At 43.3% G+C, this 24122-nt stretch overlaps 1 protein-coding gene across 1 annotated transcript in view; it reads left to right on the forward strand.

Annotated features, from left to right (window-relative positions):
* Window positions 1-7909: 7909 nt before the first annotated feature.
* LOC306926641 (disks large homolog 4-like) overlaps window positions 7910-24122 on the forward strand; it is a 144580-nt gene continuing 128367 nt past the window's right edge. Inside the window, exons 1-4 of the mRNA XM_079506012.1 lie at window positions 7910-8023; window positions 8969-9145; window positions 12405-13230; window positions 14089-14197. Of these exons, the coding sequence (XP_079362138.1) occupies window positions 8005-8023; window positions 8969-9145; window positions 12405-13230; window positions 14089-14197 (1131 nt within the window). The 5' untranslated portion in view covers window positions 7910-8004. The remainder of the gene's footprint in view (window positions 8024-8968; window positions 9146-12404; window positions 13231-14088; window positions 14198-24122) is intronic.

Consider the following 24122-nt stretch of genomic DNA (forward strand, 5'->3'; position numbering starts at 1 on the left):
AACAGGGTAAATAAGTGCAAGATCTTTAAAAAAAATGATACGTTGTAGTTAGGCAGTCATGGTGAATGCCAGTCTGAAATTTAGTGACAGGCAGTTGTTGGTACCTGCAGGGCATTTCTGCCTGACGCACCTCCGACGTTGCCTAAGCACCAGCTGTACGTGGCATCTCGATTCTCCCAACTCCTGTCTTTCCTTCTCAGCCAGAGCCAGAAACATCCGTTTTCCGCTTCTTCTGAGAGATCCTTTAGGACCTTCTTGACCTTTGCTGCCGTGAAGCCGCTGTCCCTCAGGAAGCGGTTGGTTGAGAGGCCAACCTCTCCAGGCTTTCTCTTGGCATTCTGCCACTGAATCAGCATACCGTGCCTTTTTCCTCTTGTACGCTTTCTGAATGTTCTGCTCCCATGGGAACGTCAACTCGACTAACCAGACTCACTGGCGAACTGGATCTGGTCCCAGCTTATCGTTGCGTGTTCCAAACACCCCGAGAACCCTGAGACTCCACTTTCTGGCAGCTTGTGTCGATGTAGTTGTTTTGTGGCAGGAACTTGGTCATTATTTTGGCAATGACAGAGAAGATCTTTGGAATTGGCTGATGGTGGATGAATCCTGTTCTTTGGAATCAGGATGGCTACAGCTCTATGCCACTCAACGGAGATGCTCTGTTGTTTCCAGATCAGCCTCATCAGTTTCCATAGCTCTTCCAGGATTTGAGGGCATCTGTTGTAGAGATTGTATGGAATACCATTTGGCCCGGGGGTGGATCTTGACCTTGCTCTCCTTGCTACATCATTCAAATCGGTCAGCTTGGGTGGTACTAGTTCAAACTCTGTGGTTGGAGCAGTTGGTTGGGGAACATGGCCAGGGGACCCAAGAGGGAGATGCTTTCCTGCATCTGACAACTGCCTCCTTAGGTGCTCCTCGAGGTCTTCATTTGCCATGACCAGGGTGCCACTCTTTTTCTCCTCCAGCAGGCTTCTGGCCATTTTGAGGGGGTCCTTTAGGAATTTTGAACACTGACTCTCTTTCCTCTTCCTCCTCTTTCTAATATGTTCAGCCCTTCCTTCTGTCCTCGGTTGTTGGGGTCCTTTCTTTCGCTTGAGGGTTCAGGGGGTCATTAGAGCTGTGGTGCTCAACCTGTCTTTGTTTCATTCTCTCATATGCCTGGGAAGTGCAAGGTTGCATTTGGTCATCCCTGGGACACTTGTTGATGCCTTGGTGTATTCTCAAACCTCTGGAGGTTGTTTCCTTCGTCCACAAGTGCATGACCTGCATGTCTTATCCATTCCGTTCGTTACTGTTATGTCTGTCCTTACTGGTCCTTCCTGCATCCCACCTCACTCTTCAGTCCTCCACTCTTCCCTGGACTCCAACTGATGTCTTCTCAGTAGTCACTGGTTTCCCAGAAAGCAAATTTAGTTTCTGCCTGACTAACCTCCGGCGATGCCTAAGCACCAGCTGTAGGGTCTTCAGCTAGGAGCCATCCTGGCCTGATGTTTCGCCCCTTCACCAAGGAGTGATGCATATGTGCAAAGTAAAGTGATGAAGATTAAAGAAGAGTAAATACTGTATAATACATTACCGGTAATAAAGCCATAAAATATAATAATTTTCAGGGTAAGTGTGGATATGGCAGTGTGATGATTTATATTCAGGCGTATGATGGAGACACACTGTGGACATAGCTGATCTATAAGCTGACAATGTGACACATTTAGCCTGTTAACCTGCAGATCGACTATTTCCGATGTGTGACACTGTTGTACGCTGTACTGCAGTATAAATCGAGCTTGATTCATTGTTGAAGTGAATCACTATAAAGATCAGAACCCCAAATACTGCATTGAAATGACAAGCGTAGCCGGAGCCAAAGAGATAACAGTCTGATTGTTCTGTTTCTGTGTAAATGCAGCCTCTGTCTGAAATGTGTTTCATGGCGGTGATTTTTGTTCTGTTCTGTGTAACATCTGATGTTCCATTCAGAGCAGGACAACATCCTCCGCTGTGCTTTTTTATTTTTCTTGACGTCCTGTTGCTATTTTTGGAACCCTGCTCCTCCTACTAAGCATTAGGTTCAATTTATTTAAATGGGGGTGCAAATGGAAGAGCCCCGTACGGTCCTTTGGATGAGAGAGCCTAGACTGGCTTAATCATAGAGATGCACAGTGAAAGTCCTCAGTGTCAATTTAACACGGAGGGTGTACAAATGGATACATTTGTGCGGTCTCGGAATTACAAATGGATAAATGAACACTGGTGATTTTACTGTCTACCCCCACCCTGCTATCCCAAAACGACTTAGTTTGAAATATCAAAGATATTGTGGTGAAAACAGAGAAAAAGGTTTGATAATATAATTATTTTTTACTAAATGTTTCAGGTAATTCTTTATAAATATATTGATATACCTTAGCTTTGCTCAAAAAATTGTGATATTTTATAAGGACACTATTTAAAAAAAAAGTTATGGATCAAAGTACGCACTGTACGACTTCGAGACCTACACATGTACTATCTAACTGTACAAAATGGATTTCTACTGTAATTGTGAATTTGTGTTATACAAATATATATATTATATACATATATGTATATGACTATAAACTCTGTCATTTTCTATGTGTTTAAACTACATACTGTAAGGAGCTGGAGTGATACTGAGGACAATATCCTTGTACATAGCTGTGAATGAAATCCAACTGGAAACGATTCATATTGATTGTGAATGTACTCATGCTTTCTGCAGTACTTACAGTACAGTACACCTACCCAACTTGAATGCTGCTTCTTCTGTTGTGTGACAAAAAGTACTTTGACCTCCGAAGAGAGAACTGCTTTTGAGTTATAAAAGTTGGACAGAATTTAGTGATGATTTAACGAAGCTATTTATTTCTTTATTTATTAAAAAGAAAAGACATCCTTCCAGTTTTAAGTTGAGTATTAATGCGGAGAAATGTAATTGCCGAAGTATATATATAATATATCATGTGTTTAGATTGCATTTTGCAGACGCTATCTGTACATACTATTTAAGATACAGTTTTTACAAAAATAATATATGTATAAAATTGGGAAAAATGCTGTGCAGCGATTATACTGGAGCCATTTTGTGCTTTGGGACGTTACCATTTTTTTCAGTATATAAGAGGTGTTTTGAATAATGTACTAAAGTCTCTATTGTACAAATAATAAAAATGTCACTATTGGTAACTCGGGCTCCATCTGTACACTAGGCTGTGTGTATCTCTTCTTTCAGCTTTCCCTCTTTCCCTCTGCCACTCCCTCTCCAGTAAAAGATATGTTACGTCTGTCATATTTTATATGTGTGACATTCAGCCCTCCACAGAGGAGATAACAGAAGACATGGACCCATAGCTGACAAGACAAAGATAAAGCTTTGTCCTGGGGCCACTGCTGCTATAGAAAGGTTTCATTCCAAGAGATGATGTCTAGGGAGAAATTCATATCAAATTCATGTCAAGTCTTGGACTTATAAAATAAAGAAGAAAAATAATGGTGCACAAACTGCACAATGTGAGGCATACAGTATGCATCTTCAATAGTACATATAATAATAACACACACACACACACACACACACACACACCCACACACACACCCGCAGTACAATAATGTTATACTTGCCATAATCTGCAGTTCTGCAGTCTGCACATCACTTCGTGCCACGCTAGCCTGTGAGCTTGTATGTGCTATTTTTGAAGTTTTTGAAAACACATATCTTCCCTTCAGACGGTCCCCAGAATTTTTCAGATGGGGGAGTGCGTGGGCGTGGCCAATCTGGCCATACTGTATAATTGTGGGGGTCGTTGGCACGATAAGGTTTGAGACCTACTCATTTAGAAGGTATTTATTTGTAGATCTCAGGTCTTAATGGTCATTTCCTGATGAAATGCTCAGCCCTCCACTAATAATACAAGCCTCCTGCCGCTCTTCTGGCTCTGCTGGCCTCCAGCACACCAGCCGTTCAATTTGCTCTATAGATGATATCATTGCTGTCGGGTAGAAATTCCTCCTATCATACGTTTTTCTTTTTTTTTCCCCCCATAAATTAACGCCCTACTCCCTAGCCCACTTGATCATACAGCGTCACACAAAAGCCCAAAAAAGATCCACATGTTCTCTCGCTGCATTTAAAGCTTGTCAATCTACTTTTTCTATTTTTGGGCCAGTTTTGGACATTTGACGTTTCCACCCGATAGAGACAATATTCTGTTTCTTTTCATAAATTAACTGGGCTGACATAGCCCAGTTAATGTGATGAAAACGGACTTTTGACAAGTTGCATGATTGATACAGACAAAAGACATGGCCATTATTAAAGAGACTCCAACCCCTCCAAACCAGGGAAGGATTGGTCCTTCCCTGGTAGATCGTTATTTATGATAATGATAATGAATTTTATTTATATAGCACCTTTCAACAGAGCAAGGTTACAAACAACAAACGTATCAAAAACCGTTAAGAATGAAAAAAACAAATAGCAGCGTTTAAACATGTACACCTAAAGAACAGATTAGGTCTTCAAATGCGATTTAAGGGTATTTAAACACAGGCTTTTGTTCTTTCTCTGCCCGGGCGGCACCTAGGCTTTACTCTAATCTAGTGGTTTATGAGCAACATAAGGTAATGGTTCCTATATGGTCCATATTGATAATTCAATAGCCATTTGGAACTACATTCCCAACTACGTATTCATTTAAAAAGCTTTCCATATCTGGTATAGGCCTAATATTAATCAATGTTATGTCTATTATGGGGGTAACATTAGCCAAAAAGATGAGTCTAAACGAATGACCCTAAGAAATGAGCCAAGAATAGCAGAACTACAAGCTCACAGTGTGTCACAACGTGACGTGCCGTGAGCTTGTAGACCTGCAATTTTTTTGCAAAGAGATTTGGTGGTCCAAGTACAGTTGTAACTCAAGTCTGTTTAGTAAGAATAGTTGTTTTAACTGGTTGTGTGTGATATGAGGATCAGCTGACGGGCCTGTCCACTCTTATTGTCCAGCCTGGTTAATGCTTTCTGTGCCATGCCCTGTAGTTCTCCTCCTGGCAGCCTGGGCCTCTGAAGACCAGCCCTGCTGACCAGGGTACAGAGGAACAATTAACAATGGAGGGTAACACACATACCCATAGACACACGCACGCACACATACACGTCAATATGCATCACGCATGCATACACGGTACACGCCCATAGTACTGTATACACACACGCACACACACACACACACACACACACACACACACACTCATATGGACACACTACTCTGCAAAATCCTAAAGGGACCAGAAAAGGGTTCATCTGGCTCCACTTATGTACACAGAGTGTTAAATAAGCACCTAGGATTTTTCTGTGTACTGACTGCAGATTTATGCACTTTTGTTCTTTCTCTCGTTCTCTAACACACACACAGACTGCCGAACACAAATAATAAATTGTGTGATGGCCAGACAACCCCCACACACACACACACAGACAGACGTGCATAAATTCTCTCCCACATGCACAAGCACATAATAATGTCATGATCTTTGTTTATTGTGTTAGCGTATAGCTATACCAGAGTGTGACAGATACTAGAATGTACAAATATATATAGTACAGAAGACAGTTTTCCTTCAGTCCAAATCAATCAATATGCTGACTGATTGTAATCAATGACAGTAATATATAGACCATTTCCATGACCCGTATTCAGCTGCTGGCTTTGCGTGCGTGAGTGCGTGCGTGCGTGCATGCGTCTGTGGGTAGGAAGCAGACATGTACAGTGTGTGGTGACAGACAGACACACATTGTGTCAGGGTCTCGGGCACTGTGTGAAATCCATTATTTTGTGTCAGTCTGTATAATAAGTTGACATACTGGAGCTATGAGGTTTCTACAAGATGTAACAAAGCACTTCATATGAGACAGTACTGTCTGGTATAATGCATATTTCTCAGCTGTGTAGGCTACATACATCATGATACTAGTCTGTTAGGACATCTGAATTCAAGCCTAAACTCATAGAAGTACAGGCATGTGCAGAATCAGATTTCAGATGAGTTAGTCACGGTGAACCCATGCTTCATTTCATGGATATTATAGGCTATGTATTTATGTTATGTATGTATGCCACCAGAGCCATCAGAGTGTATGGTCCTCACATCAGCAAAGTGGCTTAAGCATATTATTATAAAATTGCAGATCTACAAGCTCACAATGTTGCATCCGTGGGGGCATTGTGAGCTTGTAGATCTACTATTTTGACACTGCTGTTCGATTGGCTATAAATTATCACCCCATAGCGAGCTATAGAGCGCAATCTGATTAATAAAACATATTAGTTTTGAACTGTTGATATTAGACAATAATATGCCTAAATTGTATAATATAAGTTTTCACACAGAGATCAAACAGTTTAGTAAAAAACAGTAACCACTACTACTGTACCCAGTCATTCAGTATGTTTACATGCACACAGGAAACAAGAATGCTTTGATTAGGCCATACTGGTTAAGCCATGAATTCGAATAACTGTAGTTACTCCAACACAAACGCATGCACACACACACACACACACACACATCTGCAACAACACGGACTCAGCTGACAAGTGACAACCCGTGAGACAGAGACAGACACAGACACTAGCGCGCACACACACTCGCGCGCGCACACACACTCGCGCACGCACACACGCGCGCACACACACTCACGCGCACACACACACACACACACACACACACACACACACACACACACACACACACACATCTGCAACAACACGGACTCAGCTGACAAGTGACAACCCGTGGATATTAGCTGTCGGTCTGTCACCATGCCCGACCATGCCTTACCGCTCCAATGACTGACCTTGTGTGTGTGTGTGTGTGTGTCTGTCTGTCTGTTTGGGGTACGAGTCCGACCCATTGACCCCTGCAGCTGATTGGGGTCGCATTCGGGTCACACACTGTTGAGCAGCCTAAAAGGGCCATTCACACTGAGCAGTATAACTATAACTGCAGCCAGCGGTGTTGTTGGGCAGCCTGCGCCACTCAGTTCACATGGGTGTGATTTTCTTTAACAGCAACCTGAGTCGTAGGGGATGATGATGGAGGGCTTTACATGTTTCCATGCAACACACACACCTGGGACTGTGATAATCAGCCTCTCTAGCTTCAAAGCTACAGTGTGATAGTGTGGTTGAGTGGATTACATTTAGATCCAGTAGAGACACACAGACAGACAGCTTTTATCCACTGAGCACAATATACTGTTTATCATGACAATACCTCCTGCTCTGAACTACACACACAAGCTGCTTAGCAAGAGCCTCTCAAGCCTACTTCAATAGACAGCATTTCGAGATGAGTGCAGTGCATGTATTGTGCATGTTTGTCTTTTGGGGACTATAGTCAGGTGCATGTGTGTGAGTGTGTGCGTGCTGTGCTGTGTCTTAAGGCACTATTCAAAGGTAGGTGTGTGTGTGTGTGTGTGTGTGTGTGCGTGTGCGCGCGTGCGTGCGTGCGCTCTCTTTATTCTCTCTCAGGACTTGTCAAATAACCGGTTTGACAGCGCTTTGATCCTCTCAGCGGAATGAAGCAATAGTCCGTAGGAAACTATAGTCTCACCGGTCTCTCACGGTAACTTCTGTCCAGAGAGAGAGAGAGACAGCGAGAGCGAGAGAGAGTTCTAAGTCCAGCGTTTGGCTTTTTCCCCCGGCTCCTTTGAAGTTTGCGACTTTGCGTAGTTGTGGAAATATTGCTTCTTTTTTTTTCCTGACAAAAAAAAAAGACAGAGGAGGGACCATTTGTTTGGTGTCGTCGGTGTGTCCGTGTCACAGTTCGGGTCAGATCTCAGAATCAGATCAGTCCGTCCCGGGACACTGACTGGGGACAGCCTGAGCACACACACACACACACACACACACACACATCTGCAACAACACGGACTCAGTTGACAAGTGACAACCCGTGGATAGTAGCTGGCTGTCTGTCACCATGCCCGTCCGACAGAAAGGTAAAACTACACGTTTCTCACTCTCCTTCTGTCTTTTCCCTCTGTACGGTTTGAGAAACAATATTTGGTATGTTACATTACAATAAAACGCGTCATATCCAAAGCGCATTGTTTATTGGTCGTGATTTGACGTTGAAGTGAAATCAGCTGTGTTCGTTACATTTGTTGCCAGGCGAGGCGGGTTTGTTCGGCTGTTGAGTTTAAAAATATGTGGGGAGAAAGTAGAGTGCGCAAAGTAAATTACGTTAATTTCGTTGTATTCTGACACATTTGGAGCTAGTTTTGTTTGTTTGTATTATTTCGGACAAAGTGCAGGTGTAGTTTAAGATTTAGACTCTCGTAGATTATTAGGTATCGATTCTGACGTCGTAGAGTGATGACGTCAGAATCGATAAATACATCTACGAGAGTCTAGGGGCTAGTGCAGCTATTTAGAACTCTCCTCAGAGATGCTCGTACAGGTGTACGTCCCCCCAAAGTAACCATTAGACTCCATAGGCACTAGCCTTTAGGCTAGTCCTTAATTAAGGGGACGTTCTAACTTCGAAGGGTTCCCTAGCAAAATGATCAGTAAAAAATATATATATATATTTTATTTTTCGAAAATTGTTGACACATCTTGACACACAGGCCTATTGACAAATCTTTGTATTTATTGTATTAGTGTGTGATTACTAGTGAGTAACAAGGAAGAAGAAAAACCTAATCTTAACATGGACAAAGCTGTGACACTATTGTGTCACAGTGTCAGGTGGGTCTATGATGATGGACCCACCCTACACAATAGTAGTGGTCCCCAGGTTGCTCCTCTGGGTCAAAATCAGTTGATACCACCTGGTCTACATTTTGAGTCCAACAAATAAATGCATTGTTTACGTGCCATTGTTAATGCGTTGTATTTTCCTCAATGGCATGTGCTCTTGTTTCCTACATTCTTGTGTTCAGATGCTCAGCGGGCCTTGGGGTTGCTCCAACAGTACCGGGCCAAACTCGAACAGAGGGATCAGAACCAGAACGGGACCAATAAACAGCAGGGAGAGAGAGTGGAAGACTGCCAGCTGCAGCAGTCCCTGGACAGAGTCATCACTGTCTTCCAAAGCCAGCTATTCAATGCTTTGCTTGGTAAGTCTGTCTGTCTGTCTGTCTGTCTGTCTGTCTGTCTGTCTGTCTGTCTGTCTGTCTGTCTGTCTGTCTGTCTGATATTATACATTGCCTTCCACAAAACATGACAGATGTTTTGTGGAAGATACAATATGCATAGGAATTGAACCTTTGACTTATATTATGTCTCCCCTGTCCAACAAATCACTCTCTGTATGGACTGTAAATAAAGATCAGTCGAACCATTAAGTGTATTTTTTTTAATGAAGTAGTCTCACAGCTAGAACATCAGAGATAAATGTCCACCTACTGATAGTGTCATGACTCAGTCATTACATATAGCTAGGCAGCTCACACCTACACAAAGCATACATACAAAGAAAGATGAATTGTTAGTGTGTATTAGATCAGGGGTTCTCAACCCGTGGGTCGCGACCCCTCGGGGGGTCGCCAAATTATTTTAGGGGGTCCCCAAATTATTAAAAAAAAAAAAAAAAAGATTATTTTTTCAATTTTTTTTTTCATGATTTTTCAAAAATAGCAGACCTACAAGCTCGTAGCGCGCCACTCGGTGGCGCGCTATGAGCTTGTAGATCTGCTATTTTTAAATAGCTAAATTATAACAATGCTTAAAACACCAAAAGGGGTTCCCGCCCAAAATGGTTTAAGGTTATTGTAGCAGTCAATTTATATTGGGGGTCGGGAGGGGGCGGGGCAGGGGTCCCGAGACGTTGCCAAAGCATTTTCGGGGGTCCCCGGCCAAAAACGTTGAGAACCCCTGTATTAGATTGTCTGACACCTTGATGAGACTGAGAGAGCAGCTGCAGTTACTGCACATACTAGACTACAGCCAGAATGGTCGTTGCAGCGAGAGGCAAGCATGCAACACCAGTCGGGAAAAATAAATAATATAAATAGACCAGTTGCATAGCCTGTTTTTAAGTTTTAAGGCAAGCGCACCAGCTACAATAAACACCCAATACCGAATAACAACATAAATAATATTAAAATGGACTGCATTTATATCATATATTAGTACTAGTAGTGTACTGTCAATGTCTGATTGGGTATGGAAAAGAGCCCATTACAGTGTAGTACATCACTACAGTACTTTGTGCCACTGTATTTTACTGTCCAGTCAGTGTCCAAAAGAGAAATTATTTACCACACGGTGGTGTGGTAAATAATTATACTTACTATTTAACAAAGGGATTGTTACAATGGTAGTTTTCACCTTAATTGTAAAAGTAAGTTAAGTAGTTCTATATTATGATAGTAATCAGTGCTGTAGACTAGTAGTTTGTTTGTTCAGAAACAATCTTCTTTTTTTTTTTAGAAAACAGAAAATACATTTCCAGGCAGGTCAGGATACCAATTTTATCCAATCTGGAGAGAGAACTCACACAGGGTATATAGATAAACAAGTGTAATTGGAAGTAGTGACACTAAGAAATGAGCAGACAAAATCTGCAATGCTATAAAATTGAAGCTGATAAATGAGTGCTGTCTCCTGATTGGCTGAAATCTCAGTTTGTTTGACACCCTTTATTTAGTTGGGGAGTCATTGCTGTATCCTGCCTCCCTTTAAAGAGAGAAAAGGTATTGAGAGACTGGAACAGTGTGTTCGGTCACTTCGGTGCTACAAACCAAGTACAGAACATCTAGAGTGAACTAAAACTCTTGATTGTTATTTGTTGCTGTGTGGCTATTCATCAAATTAGGCAGATATTTAACTCGAAACAATGATTGAATACTTTGGTTGAATGAATCATTACTTCCTGAATATAAATCCCTTGTAAAGCTCCATTGTGCGATATGTGCCTTACAGCTAAAGTATTATGTTTTGTACCCATCATTGAAAGTGCCATTCAGTTGGATGATCTTGTGCTGGCTAATCCACCACAGCAGTGAGAAACGTATATGGGAGGAGGAGGAGAGGGCCGAGGGGTACTGAGTTATTTCAACTGGCAAGAGCTAGTGGAGGGGAACCCAAAGTCTTTTGAGGTTCTGCTGTATGCACAGGGGCGACAAAAGCTACAAAAAGCTATGAAATGACCAAGCATTTCATTTCACTGAGTGAATGAAAAGCTTAGGTTTAAAATAGCACAGGTTTTCTTCCATTTGCAGAACAGAGCAGGAATTGTGGAGAGTAAAACATTAAAAAAAAAAAGTGAAACAAAAAACACATTGCTCCATGCATCATTGGAGCGTTAAAAAAGTGGAAGCTAGTTCAACGTTTTGTGTCTGCTTGTAGCTTAATTTGTGACACTGGCTTTCATTGTATTCTGTTACTTTGTCAATGCTGGTGTGAATGCAGAATTAGAGTCTGGACTGATTTTGGACAGCTGGTTCATGCAGGTATGGCTGGTGTCAACAATACATATTTATTTTCAGGCCCTGTGACTATAAAAGATGTTGCACATGATTGCACCTTTAAGAGCAAGAAAGCTTGGATTATAATCAGTCAGTGCATAATTATGTGCTAGGAAGGTAAACAGGTTCTTAGTTCCTGATTCCACCTTGTTTTCCATTCCCACACGCATATTTCTGTGCAAACCTACAGGTTCTGTGTGAATACCTGACTCCATGTCATCACTTTGTCCATTTTTTGTTTTCTTGCACAATACCTGGATTAGGAACCAACCGGTAGTTCCTAATCCTACGTGCAAACAGAACAGCCGCAGAGAAAAGGGAAGCGATGGTGTGTGTGTGTGTGTGTGTGTGTGTGTGTGTGTGTGTGTGTGTGTGTGTGTGTGTGTGTGTGTGTGTGTGTGTGTGTGTGTGTGTGTGTGTGTGTGTGTGTGTGTGTGTGTGTGTGTGTGTGTGTGTGTGTGTGTGTGTGTGTGTGTGTGTGTGGCGTAGGGTGAGGTGAGGTTGGGTGGGAGGTGAAGAGGGGATTTTACAGGTATTTCACCCTATCATCTTTACAAGTAGTAACCTCATGCTATCTGTAGAGGGCATCAGCAGACCAGCTGGGACATGGACAAGAAAAGGAATATGGAATCGAGAAAATATTTAATTTATTTACTTATTTATTTATTTTACTATATGAAGCATGGGTATTTTATTTTATTTCTTTATTTTGGTTACCCCATACAGTAATAGACATACATTGTGTACAGTGTACACAGTTACTGGAATGGTCTCTATGAAGATTGCTTTTCTCTGAATGTGTTTTAAAACATAAAGGAAAATAGATTTTTCTCATCTTGACAGATCATACAGTATGGGGGAAAATATGTAATTTATTCTTTCTTTTTTCCTCCATTTTTTCTTTCAGACATCCAGGAATACTATGAGTTGACCCTCCAGGCGGACGGTCGATCCACTGAAGACCATCTGTACAACGAGATAGAACTTCATACATCCTCTACCCGGCCAATAGAGATCACAGCCCAGTCACAACCAGCCACTGGTCCACCTAACCCCCAGGCCTCCGGGGACTCTGTCAAGCCCAGGCCATCTGCCCCCAAACCCCTTTCAGTAAAGATTCATGCCCCTCCTATCCCGTCCGGAACCTCCAGTGCTAAAACGGTGATCTCCTCCCCAACACAGTCCAATGGAGCCCAGGTCCAGCCGGTTAAAGTCAAGTACCATGCCCCTCCTCCACCTGGAGCCCCCAAGTCATCACCATCTTCTTCTGCTGCGGTCACGCCCAACGGAGTGGAACCCGCCACCACCGGGTCAAAAGGAGCCGATCTAGATCCTGGATCGCCCACCACCGCCATCCCTGCCACAAGCGGGGAACAGGCCAGCCCTGTGTCCGACATCCTTGGTGCTGTCTCAGCCCTGGTCACCAGTACCATCCAGGGCCTCGTCTCTCCCACCAGTCCGGTCAAACCTATTCGCACCTTCCCTAAAACCCTCCCCAGTCCCAGTCCTAGTCCAGGCGCGGTTGACAGTACCACAGCCCTCCCTAAAGTCACCACCCCTCCATCTGTTTCTACCACTCCCACTATCAACCAGGACTCTGCCAAAGCGATATCAGCCCTCAGCTCTAGCTCACCGAGTAGTCCCAACACCAGCAATAGCCCAGGCAAAGTGTTCCCCAGCATCCCCAGCCCGACAGTAACATCTGGACCCCTACCCAAAGGCCCTCAGCTGAGGTATATATGTATCTCACACACACACACACACACACACACACACACACACACACACACACACACACACACACACACACACACACACACACACACACACACACACACACACACACACACACACACACACACACACACTTTGTCTTTGATTTACTGAGAAATTGACATAGGAAATAAATATGTTAAATAAATAACGGTTGTACATAAAAGCAAAAAAAAAAAGAAGAAAGCTCAATGTAATTACAGTATTTAAAATACTGTTTGTATTAGGACAATATTACTTTGAGATGTCAAAGCAGTCATAGTATATGTTTTGTCACTTGCTGCTTAAAGGGGAAAACCACCCATTTTCAACATTTTACTATGTCATTAATATACCTTAGAGCTGTTGTGTGCAAATAATAAAAAAGTCCCTCCATTTTGTGTTTCCTAGAACTGTAATTATGAAAAAAATCATTAACATGGTGAAACACATCTTGATGACATCATCAAGATGTGTTTCACCATGTTAATGATTTTTTTCAGACCTCTAGTTCTTGGAAACACAGAATGGGGGAACTTTTTTATTATTTCCACACAACAGCTCTAAGGTATATTAATGACATAGTAAAATGTTGAAAATGGGTGGAATGCCCCTTTAAAGGCCTTTGCACATACTGTAGACTCTGATGCAATGTTTTGTATGTCCAAAAAAAGGCAGGAATCAAACTCTTCTGCACATTTTCATTGTCTGATTCGTGAGAAGAAAGTGGATTTTGTGTGCAAGGGCCCTAACTGTGGGTTCCTTTGTTCCAAGTTGAAGTAAAGTATTTGTTGAGACACGGCTCATCTCATCTGAACGCCCTCTTTCTATCCCTCCAGTCCAACCAGCCCTGGTCCAGCTAAAGTCAGCACTAGCACGTCTAACCGTGGCCCAGCCAGCCCCAGAACAGTATCAACCCCACAGTTCAACTTTCAAACTCCCAACAAGGTAAGACGTAGACCGTGTCTACAGTGAAGAACCCTGCATAAACATAAATGCTTTGCACAGGGGGCGGCATTGGCTCAGGGGTAGAGCGGCCGCTTGTGAACCATGAGGTTCCCAGTTCGATACAGAATTTGTGTCGAAGTGTTCTTGAGCAAAACTCTGAACCCCTAATTGCTCTCGATAAGCAGGTTGGTGCCTTGCATAGTTTCCTCCACCATCTGTATATGAATGTGTGTGTGAATGTAATGCACAATCTATGTAAAGCGCTTTGGATATAAATCAGTGCTATATAAATGCACCATTTCTGTCATCTATCAGGTGAGTTGACAAAGTGCTGGAGCAACAAATGCTTCCAGATGACTAACCTTTCAATGTAGCTTCAAAATGACAGCTTTTTCTGAAATTAAGAAAACATTGAAAATGATTTTCATGTATACTTTATGGTTCTTAATTTATGGTGGGGAAATGTACTCATCAAAGTCATCATCACACAGTGGATCATGTAATTATTCCAGCTTACTGTACCAGCTACAGTATACTTGTAGTGATTGAAAAGTGGTTTAAACATTGGCTTATATTTCCATTACATAATGTCCACTCCAAAAGATTGTCAGTGAGACTTTTGCATGTCGCTGGGTGGTCGGTTAGCTGGTTTTGTATGTTGATCTGGTTGAACTGGTTTGAAGTCTTTTATGAGGGAGGGTTTGTGTTCATGCAACGTTGGCTTATATTAGTATGGTTATTAATTTTATATGACAGATGCATGAATATTCAATACCTCCTGGCTGCAGATATTACCTTCTATCATAGTAGTACTTTTAATGTGGTGCTTACACAGCTCCTGTGTCCAGGCTGACTGACTTGTATCAGTCAGTTGCATCAGTCAAGGAGTATATCTTCATGTAGCTCCTTACTTGTTTCACCTGTTTTTAGCAATCTTGAGGAAGTAATATCTGTCATGTAGAAATGTGCACAATATTATTGCACCAGACTCTGCTAAAATGGTGTCATGGTGTAATGCGATGAGTGTACAAATGGAACTCAATGGGCCGGTGAACTAAAGGTCTATTTAGTACACTCTTGGTCTTGGAGTTAACACTGAGGATTTTACAGTGTCTGTCTACAAAAGGGAAAATAATCCATAAGAATGAATGTGTGTGTGTAAAAGGCCTCCCTGAGAGAGGCTTTAGGGTTCACGTGGACCTCTAACTTAGTGAGGATGACTGATAGCCTTTAAAAGTAGAGCATCCAGTCCTGTACTGCTGCTGCTTCTCCAGACTGCACTCTTGCCAAACGGAGAGAGACACAGAAAGAGAGAGATACTGACCTGATAAAATGGGAGAGTGGAGCACCCTGTGTGTGTGTGTGTGTGTGTGTGTGTGTGTGTGTGTGTGTGTGTGTGTGTGTGTGTGTGTGTGTGTGTGTGTGTGTGTGTGTGTGTGTGTGTGTGTGTGTGTGTGTGTGTGTGTGTGTGTGTGTGTGTGTGTGTGTGTGTGTGTGTGTTGCAGTTGCGCACACACATGTGTATGTTTCCAAGATTCAGATTCAATAGACAAACATGTGTGTGTGTGTGTGTGTGTACTTCTTCCATGGGCATGTGTTTGTGCCTGTACGTTTGCATGTAAGTGTTGTGCTTGCATTTATGCGTTTGCGCGTGTGCATGATTACGTGTGTTCTTCTGGGTACTGCACCGTTTGGGGTCAGAAAGCGCGAACAGCTGCCATAAAGCGAAGACAACAGCTGGGAAAACCAAAGGGAAAGAAGCCACACCAGGACAGCTGGCATTTCATTTTTTATTTCATTTTTAATTTTTTAGCTATTTAGCATCCACTTTAGCAGAGAGGGAGAGAGAGTCCACTATAGCTGCTCCGATGAAGGACAGTTGGAGGGGAGATGGGGAAGGAAGGCGAAGGAAAGCGAGAGATAGAGAGATGAAGGAGGAAAACGAGGGGAAATGTTAGAAGGATGCCGAAGGTAGCGAGTGGCTTGAGCGGAGGAGGACTGGGAAAGTTCCAGCGGAGGAATGTTTCCGTGAAAGTTGCGAGTTGAGGATGGATTGTATCTGTATCCTCACTACCAAGGTGAGATGCACAGAGGGTGATGCCAGTCACCTCTTATTTATCCCATTCTGGACGGGAACCCCTTCCAGAATGGTTATGTTATGCTTATGTTATGCTTATGTTATGCTTAGCTATTGAAAAATCGTGAAAATGTGGCGCAAATCTTTGAATGTATATTCTTTCAGAGCGATCGTTTTTAACTCAAACCTTTGCTTCTGGGGGTCATCCCTGGAACAACATATTTTTCAGATGGGGGTCCACGGCCAAATACAGATCATTTGTGGGGTCCTTGACATGAAATATTGAGAACCACTGATATAGAAATGAGGTTTTTCAGAAAATTGTCATGATTTAGAAGACATTTAAAAAATTCGACGTCTGGCCTAAATGGGTTATATCAAAGTAGGGCTCTTCGTCAATGCACAATAGTGCACAGTGTCCACTGTATCTAGTGCTGTACTCTCTGCGATGCAGGCATTCTATTAATACAGTACATTTTTTATGTTGTGTGTTTATTGTCTGTTAGATTTGTCAGCATGTGTGAAGTTGTAAATGTGTTACTATAATTCCATACATGTTAATTAATTGAGATTACCGACAAAGTAAGATTTACATGCTCACCTGAGTGAATAGTTTGATTTGTAAATAGTGTTCTTACTTATTACATATATTTCTTTATTACATTTTTAAATTGTGATATTAATCAAACGTAAATTTCATACATATCAGACTACATTTCCCCAAAGGAAATACATGTATTTAATTCAGTCTGACTTAGAAGTAGGAATTAAACATGTCCCTAGTACCGGCAATACAAATGAATGACCAGCAGAGGGTATCAAATTAGAGGCATGGGGTCAGCCCCAGCACATCAAGTCCTGCCAGTATGATACTCCTGTGGGGATGAAGTGCTGTTGCTCAGTTGTTTGTCTGACATGTGACATCCAGAGAGACTGAAAACTAGGTCTGTGCAGCACACTCTTGAAAGGACTGACTGGCTGATTTCCTGCTAACTTATTTAGCTACCTGTCCTTCCGGATGGGTGAGTGAGTGAGTGACTGATGACTGACTGATTGATCTTACTGTATGTCTGTATGGAAAAAAACAATACCTGGTCTACAAGCAGTTGCAACACAATTCACCATATTCACACGTTAGCCATTTTGCTATTAAGTTAATGAAATTAATTTAATAAAAAAACGCAAATATGACGTTAGCACAAAATGGCCGCTGTGTGACTATGGGCAATTTTCAACATAATAGGGATGCTAGGGTTTATGTGGTTAAATGTGCTTTCTTGCTTGTCCTCTCTCCTTTATGTATACGCTTTTATGCAACTTAACAAATTGTCTGCTGTTGAGCCATCTGTCATCTGCGATTGACGTATACGTTTTATATCAATTTATATGGATCTGAAACGGCACGGTTAAAAAACTACTTTTAGCACTGAGCCGGTTGCTAGGTAACGCCTTGCTCACCCCCGCACGCACAGAACTATTATAACTATACTATTACAAGTATTATAACTACTGTTATAATTAGGATCTTCTCTGGCTCTTTTCTCAAAAACTACGTTGCTGTCCGTTGTGATGATCAGACATCCGAGGTTCGGATCTGATTTCAGATTTTTCAAAATATAAATGCGAGGGATCATCGAGCGATTTTATTGATACAATAGCAGGGTAAGCAAGCAAAAATATGTCTCCCGTTTTGTTTCTGGAACGGAAGTGGGGGGGGCTTACAGAGTAAAAGCGGCCATATCTTCCCGGCACCCCGAGCTTCTATTTTGAAATAAATCCTGCGCTGATTGTGTTAATCAGTTATTGCTACTGTAGTTACTGCTGTTGCTGTATATACTGTAGTTACTATAGGACCATATTAAATAGCTCGAAGTACTAAATAACCAGTGCTGGTTATTTAGTTAGGACCCACTACAGTGGTGTTCGATACGAACTTAACCGGGATGTAGAAACCTCTACTTCAATGCTCTACGAGTTGCTTAGCCATTAACCGGTTATTCTGTCTCATCTAGAAGACTCGTGCCAAAAGTAATAGAAGCTATTCAAGGTATATGGGGTTGTAAAGCCAGATACCTTGGTTTGTATGTGTTGACATGTTGGAGATACCGCGTTTACTATACACATATTGTAGTTACTACTGTACATGTACTGTAGTTATTACTGTAGTTACTATTGTATACTGGACTGCTGCAGTATATACTGTACAGCATGGATCTTCAATGTAGCAGTTCAGTAAGCTAAGGTTCTTCCCATTTTGGGCGGGAACCCCTTTTGGTGTTAGCATTATGTTATGCTTTAGCTATTGAAAATAGCAGATCTACAAGCTCATAGCGCGCCACCGAGTGGCGCCCTACGAGCGGCGCCCTACGAGCTTCTAGGTCTGCTATTTTTGAAAAATCGAAGAACCACTGACATAGAAACATAGCTTTTTCAGAAAACTGTCATGACGTAGAAGACATTTTTAGAATCTGATCTCAGGTCAAAATGGGTTAAGATATGTGCACATTGGCTGCAGTATAAATGTGAGAGGAAGAAGAAAGTTAGGGGACTGAATAACCGCACGCACGCACGCACGCACGCACGCACGCACGCACGCACGCACGCACGCACGCACGCACGCACGCACGCACGCACGCACTCACTCACTCAGAGGTTTAATTATAAGTGTTGCACTTTTAAGCAGACACACAGGAGGACATTAGGTCAATGGACTTTGTTGGGAAACCCTCCAGCATTTAACAGGTTTGTTGGGTTTATCTCATTAGATGAATGGTTTAATTGACCGAGGGTGTTGCCTGTGTTCACAGACCTGCTGGATCACGCTACTCCTTGCCCTGCAAAAGGCTGTTCATCCAGACTTAAATAAACACTCAGGACTTTTCTGTGCATCCTGATCCTTCTCTTTTCCTCTATCCTGTGTGTCTTAGAGACACTCCTTGTCTCTCTCCCTCTGCCCCACCTACGGTATCTCTCTAACACTACTGTCATCACTACCAGCTACTATCGGCACACAGCCCACCATGCTCTGTGTGTGTGTGTGTGTGTGTGTGTGTGTGTGTGTGTGTGTGTGTGTGTGTGTGTGTGTGTGTGTGTGTGTGTGTGTGTGTGTGTGTGTGTGTGTGTGTGTGTGTGTGTGTGTGTGTGTGTGTGTGTGTGTGTGTGTGTGTGTGTGTGTGTGTGTGTGTGTGTGTGTTAGGGAGATTGCTGTGGTCTTATTGAGTGCCGCTGTGCCCTCTGCTCCAACAGAGCAAAAGTCTCCTCAATAAGAGGCTTACCTTAGGCTGCTAATAGACTTTATAGAGGTGCTATTTAAAGAAGGGGGGAGAGAGAGAGAGAGAGAGAGAGAGAGAGAGAGAGAGAGAGAGAGTTCTTGGTATTCCTTGTTTTTGCCAGTTATACTGTACCCACTATTGCCTGTAAGAGTTTTAGCTCTCCATCAGTCTGTCCGTCTGGCCAGCAAGCATGGTGATGTATAACTATGAAGGGGGGGAGGGTGGACTGGTGTCAACAATTTTGTGAATAATCTGGGCAGGAAAGTACAGTGAGTGAAGCAGGAAAGGAGAGAGGAACACACGGTAGAGAGGGTAGCGTCAAGTCAAGTCCAGGCACCAGCTGAACTCACTGTTCGTCCTGGGATTACCTCGCTGCACCTTGCAGAGTCCGCGCGACAACAACTGGCAGGGATAGAACAACCATCGCATACAGCCATCTCCTGCCTATGAAGACTCGAGGGGGTGCAGCACTGCTGCTCACTCCACCTTCCAGCTCTGAGGTGCCACTAGTGTAGGATAAATTTACCAGCTCAGTAGGGGCTACGTGTGAAGATGGAGCATGACAATGCTACAGCATCACTCAATGTAAAGTATCCTGCTCTATTTGTTTTTAAATTTGTCTCTGTCTCTCTGTTGTCTCTCTCTCTGCCTCTGTCTGTTTGCATCACTTGCTGTCTCTGACTATCACCTGGTCTAATATGTCTGTCTGTCTGTCTGTCTGTCTGTCTGTCTGTCTGTCTGTCTGTCTGTCTGTCTGTCTGTCTGTCTGTCTGTCTGTCTGTCTGTCTGTCTGTCTGTCTGTCTGTGTCTGTCTGTGTCTGTCTCTGTCTGTCTCTGTCTGTCTGTCTGTCTGTCTCTGTCTGTCTGTCTGTCTGTCTGTCTGTCTGTCTGTCTGTCTGTCTGTCTGTCTGTCTGTCTGTGTCTGTGTCTGTGTCTGTCTGTCTGTCTGTCTGTCTGTCTGTCTGTCTGTCTGTCTGTCTGTCTGTCTGTCTCCTGGACTATATGCCACGCTTTGTCTGTCGGCCTGTGTCTGTCTCCTGTTCTATATAGACTAATCCATGGAGCAGTGCCCTGTATGTCAGGTGTAGGCAATCAGAGCTGCGGTATATGCTACACCTCAGCTATGGCTGTGCCCAGGGCACCCCTCCGTGGATTTGTCTATGCCACTGCCGGTGTTCTGACTCCCACACTTGTCTCACAGTCCTTTCTGCCCCCCGCCCCCCTGTCTCTGTTCGCCTGCTTGTAGGGGATCAGCAAATGTACTGTCATTTATACAGTACATACTATAGACCAGGGGTGTTCAAAATGTAGATTGTGATCTACCAGTAAATCACAAAGGCTGTGCAGGTAGATCACTATTTTGGGCATCTGCCACTTTTGGCCCTTTTTGGTGTTAGCATTATGTTATGCTTTAGCTATTCAAAAATAGCAGATCTACAAGCTCATAGCGCGCCACCGAGTGGCGTGCTACGAGCTTGTAGGTCTGCTATTTTTGAAAAATCGAAGAACGACTGACATGGAAACATAGCTTTTTCAGAAAACTGTCAGGATGTAGAAGACATTTTTAGAATCTGATCTCAGGTCAAAATGGGTTAAGGTGACTTGACATCAAAAAGGGCCTGTCAGCTCAAACCCACAATATTTTGTTTTCAAGAGTGCTCACTGTGCACAAGCGTAGCATTACAAATTAAATACAAACACAAATTGATGATTACTGTACATCAATTAATTAATTACCCGCTGCCTTATTATATCTACAGAATTGTGCTATGAAATGTAAATATCTGTGTCTATGTGTATCTGTGTGTGTGGAAACAACAACAGGATTTGTCCTAATATAATTCAACAACAACAACATGGCTGCGTCCGGATTATTATTTCTACCTTGTTTTGACAACGATTTCGACATGGATTGTGTGTGTGTGTGTGTGTGTGTGTGTGTGTGTGTGTGTGTGTGTGTGTGTGTGTGTGTGTGTGTGTGTGTGTGTGTGTGTGTGTGTGTGTGTGTGTGTGTGTGTGTGTGTGTGTGTGTGTGTGTGTGTGTGTGTGTGTGTGTGTGTGTGTCATGCCGTAGATATGTAGACGATGGATTGTTGGTTGGATGATAGAAAATACTGTCGGAGCGTGTTCGTGTGCGCACCATGGTGTGCACCCTGTGTCAGGGCTGTTAGACTATGGGTTTAGTCCTTAGAGTATATATGAATAGAGACGGCACCGGATATCTCCTCCCATCCACTTGTATTAAGTTGCTCAAAAGCGCATGAGGCGATTTCACTCCTCCTTCCGGGTAGGAACAGAGTGCATTCTGGGATGGATTTGCCCCAAACTCATGAACGCGCTGGCCGGTGACTATCATTGCACACGTTCACGTATGAAACAGCCGCGTTCACGTATGAAACAGCGTTCACGTGTCATCATGAACGTGCACAATGATAGTCAACGGACCAGCGCGTTCATGAGTTTGGCCCAGCGCTGCAATACCAAATTTGGCCACTATGTCCATTTCGCCTCAGGGTTTCCTCCGGGTGCCGTCTCTATTCATATATACTCTAAGGTTTAGTCGTTTAGACAATGGGATGTTGCCTACTTGCCTCTAAGGTTGTTGTTGGCTGCAATGCTGTCCCATTAGCTGAGACGAGGCAGCCAATGAGAAAGATAGCTCTCAAGTACAGAAAGTGGGTGTGAAAGCACTGAAAATCGATTGACCAGCCTGCTTCACAGCATCATCATCATCATCGGTTTAAATTCCGCTTTCCAGGCACCGCTGGGTTGGACTTGACTCTCGATATGGCTTTCCTCCACCGGCAACGGTCCATGGCCACCTCACGATCGATGCCGAGCGCTTTCATGTCAGCCAACACGGTCGTCTGCCAGGTCTTCTTAGGCCAGCCACTGGGTCTTGTCCCCTCTAAGTTAATCAACATTACTTTCTTCACCCAATCGTTCTCTTCCTTCCTTCCGTACCTTCGCAGTCTGCCTCTCCTCACCACATCCACTATGGCCTCCACTCCCATCCTCTGTCTCAGCTCTGCACTGGTCTTTCTGTCCCTCAGAGACACACCACACATCCAATCCAACTATTTTCAGCAATGGTATTTTTTTCGGTGGGTAGATCTTGTTCAGCTGGTCATTTTGAAAGTAGCTCTCAGTCAAAAAAGTGTGGGCACCCCTGCACTAGACAGACTAGAACCATTGTGTTCAATCTCCCTCTCTTTGTGTGTGCGTGCAATTGGTGTGAGTTAGTATACAGTATGTGTATTTAAGTCTGGACAGTGGTCAAGGTCAGGGAGGTCAAAGTCTAAAAGCGTAATTAATGGAAAAGCCTTTGTGTGTGTGTGTATGTGTAGCACTACTTAGCAAAGGGACAGGGCAAACCTTTGTCTCCATTAACGTCCATCCAGCCATCCATCCATCTTCAACCACTTATCCGTAGTTGGGTCGCGGGGGCAACAGTTCCACCAGAGAGCTCCAGACTTCCCTCTCCAGAGCAACATTAGTGCCCCGGGGTCTCCTCAGGGACGTGTATCGAGGACCTCCCTAGGGAGACGCTCGAGAGGCTTGGCAGCTCTGTATTCAACACTATTCAACTGCACTTTATGTTTTAGTTGTGTTAGCTCAATTTCCCATAACTTCAAAAATAATTTGTTTTAATTAAGAACGCAGTTGTCTTGTTGGGTAAACTTTGTATTGTTCAGTCTGTACTATAGTAAGCTAGACATTCTGTATAGTCAACTAGACAGCTCTCTGCATTGTTCAGCCCTTCACAGGTCTATCTATGTACAGCAAGAAATGGCAGCTACAGTACTGTAATCCATTTAGCCAGATAACTAATCTCTATGCATGCAGTCGTGCACACATGCACGCACACACACACAACCCTAGTCAAAGAGGGGACCACAGTTCTGTCCCCAATTAGACGTGTCCCCACTCTCCAATCAACTGATGTACGGCAGCTGTTAACGTTACACAGTATGCACATGCATACATTGAGTGGCAAATCGAGTGGCAAAGTGAGTTTAACGTAGTTTCATGCAATCAGATAGGACATCTTTTTGGATGTGTCAAGGCCAGAAAGTATTTTTTTTGCCACTCAGTAGGCATTCCCACATACAGTAACTTCCGGGTATGATGATGATGTCACACGCATACCCTCTATAGCAGACATTGGCTGTGTCAGTCCCTGTGACCCTTTGGTTAACAGCGTATTTCTGTTGTTCCACCAGGGGACCTACTGTACATCTACTGTACATTTCCATCGTCTATTTTCAGTTGTAGGGGTTCAGCGCATAGCTGGAGCAGAGAGGGGAGGGCTGGCACTGCCTGGCAGAGAGGGGAGCCTCTGTTCCAGATCTGCCCTACAAAAGACTTAAACCTCAAATTATCTTCTCCTCATGCGAGGCCAGATCTTATCCCTGCTTTTGTGGCCCTCAATTTGAGTTGCGTACGAATGAGGTAGTTCTGTTCATGTTATCGGATCAACTCAGGCCTTTCCAGAATGTGTTTCTACTTTGGTTCTTTTTGCTATAGTTATTATATAACTTTGGGCGCCGGCCTACTTGGGAATGATGCGAGTCAA

This window comes from Electrona antarctica, assembly GCF_951216825.1.
Source record: "Electrona antarctica genome assembly, chromosome: 7".
Taxonomy (NCBI): domain Eukaryota; kingdom Metazoa; phylum Chordata; class Actinopteri; order Myctophiformes; family Myctophidae; genus Electrona; species Electrona antarctica.